General features: G+C 47.5%; 1 protein-coding gene across 1 annotated transcript; it reads left to right on the top strand.

Moving 5' to 3' along the window:
* Positions 1-356: 356 nt before the first annotated feature.
* On the top strand, positions 357-1,232 carry LACBIDRAFT_317836 (uncharacterized protein; the record flags this gene model as incomplete). The annotated part of the gene is made up of 5 exons (XM_001879344.1): positions 357-423; positions 476-673; positions 742-920; positions 980-1,155; positions 1,217-1,232. The coding sequence occupies 5 exons, from the start codon at positions 357-359 to the stop codon at positions 1,230-1,232; spliced, it is 636 nt and encodes a 211-aa protein (XP_001879379.1).
* Positions 1,233-1,615: the final 383 nt, after the last annotated feature.

Here is a 1,615-nt window from a genome sequence, read left to right as displayed (position 1 = left end):
GCTCGTCTCTGGTATATTGATCACTTGTACAGTACATCGGAAATATAGGAAAAGTTATGTAAGGACTCTAAAAACACTATCACTGTTTTCCGCAATTTACTCGGCAAAAGGATTGTCATTTTTCAGGGTCATTCAGTTCTGCATCTCACTCAGTATCCCGCAGATTCTCTGAAATTCATTGTACGAGCTGGGTATTCCAGGTCTCGACTTCCTCGGGTAATCATCTCTCCTCCTGTCCCCTTCCACTTGAGCTCTAATGCATTGGATCTGCAGGGTATTGACCCTTGGCCCTTCTTTCCGAATCGACGCCCAAGCAAAGGCTACACTCGGTCGGCATTCATTATCATGTTGATAAAATGCAATTGGTGTTCCCACCTAACAAAAAGGCCGCCTCTGGTGGAACCTTCCAAGTCGGTGATACTCGTACGTTTCGACGTTCGCTCGCCTTCGATGTCTCTTGATCATAATTTATTAGCCATCACGCTTTCTGTGAGCCCATCTGCAAAAGCCACGGGCACAGTGGAAGCACATCTCATTCCGAGCCTGAATCTCGGCATCACTGCGTTGAATGGTGCAGCTGAAGCGAAAGTCTCCCTCGAGCTCGACGCCTCTTCTTCCATGAAGCTCGACCTCGGCGGGACCTCTGAAACTATTATTCCTCTCAATCCGCCATGTGGGTTTTTTTCTGAGTCGACCGTGCCTGAGTGAATAAGTACCAACAACGCTAACATTATTACATAGCGCCTTCTTCCGCCATATCAGTTCCAGCGCCAATACCCTCTACTATAGCCGCCTTTAACGGCTGCTTTGGAATTGGCGCCGGCTTCAACGTTAACGCAGGCGCTTCTGCCGCTTTGTTCGGCATATTCAACCCTAAGGTGAAGTTGCCACTTCTCTCCAAAAACTTCGACGTCTTCAAGGTAAGTTTTAGTTTGGGTAAGGCATCCATAATGACGTTTTATAAACCATACGTTCTCAGAAATGTTTTGGTACATCAACGGGGAAAAGGAGCGATATCGTCGACACCGACATTTGGGATTACATGTCCGTTGATCCTGCCAGCACATTGGAGGATCGTGCTCTTGCGTTAACTTGCCCTGTGTTGGGAACGCTCCCTTTGCTACCTATTGCAGACCAAACCATCCCGGTGATTGGGTGAGTTCTGTGTTATTATCGTTAATTTCACCCAGATATATTGACGACCTGTTTTCTTCAGCATTAAAACATTATAAGTGAATTCGAGTTTTTTTCAGCACTTGCAACGTATTAGGACTCTGTACTTGAATAAATTTTCAACATCTTCGGAATATTACCTGCATCGCCACTTGATTGGATCTGGTTTGGATTTTGTAGGATCTTGTTTCCCGAAAACCTGGCATTGTTGTCCTTTTCTCTCCTCCAAGGCTCCTCCTTCCAACCTCCTTCTGTTCTACGATCATGCCAGAGGGCTTCTGGTACGAGCCCGGAACAGGTGAATACCCATCCTACCCCATCGGAGTACACCGCTTACGGAGACTGAGTGGGGCTGAGTGCACCGCTTACGCTCTTACCGGCATTCACTCTTTTGTCACTGTGTCGAGCGGCTGACAGGGCCTGGACCGCCTGACAGGATGCA

The sequence above is a fragment of the Laccaria bicolor genome, genomic scaffold (assembly GCF_000143565.1).
Source record: "Laccaria bicolor S238N-H82 LACBIscaffold_8 genomic scaffold, whole genome shotgun sequence".
In the NCBI taxonomy this organism is placed as follows: Eukaryota; Fungi; Basidiomycota; class Agaricomycetes; order Agaricales; family Hydnangiaceae; genus Laccaria; species Laccaria bicolor.
The sequence above is the reverse complement of the archived record's forward strand: the minus strand, read 5'-3'. Positions and strand labels throughout refer to the sequence as shown.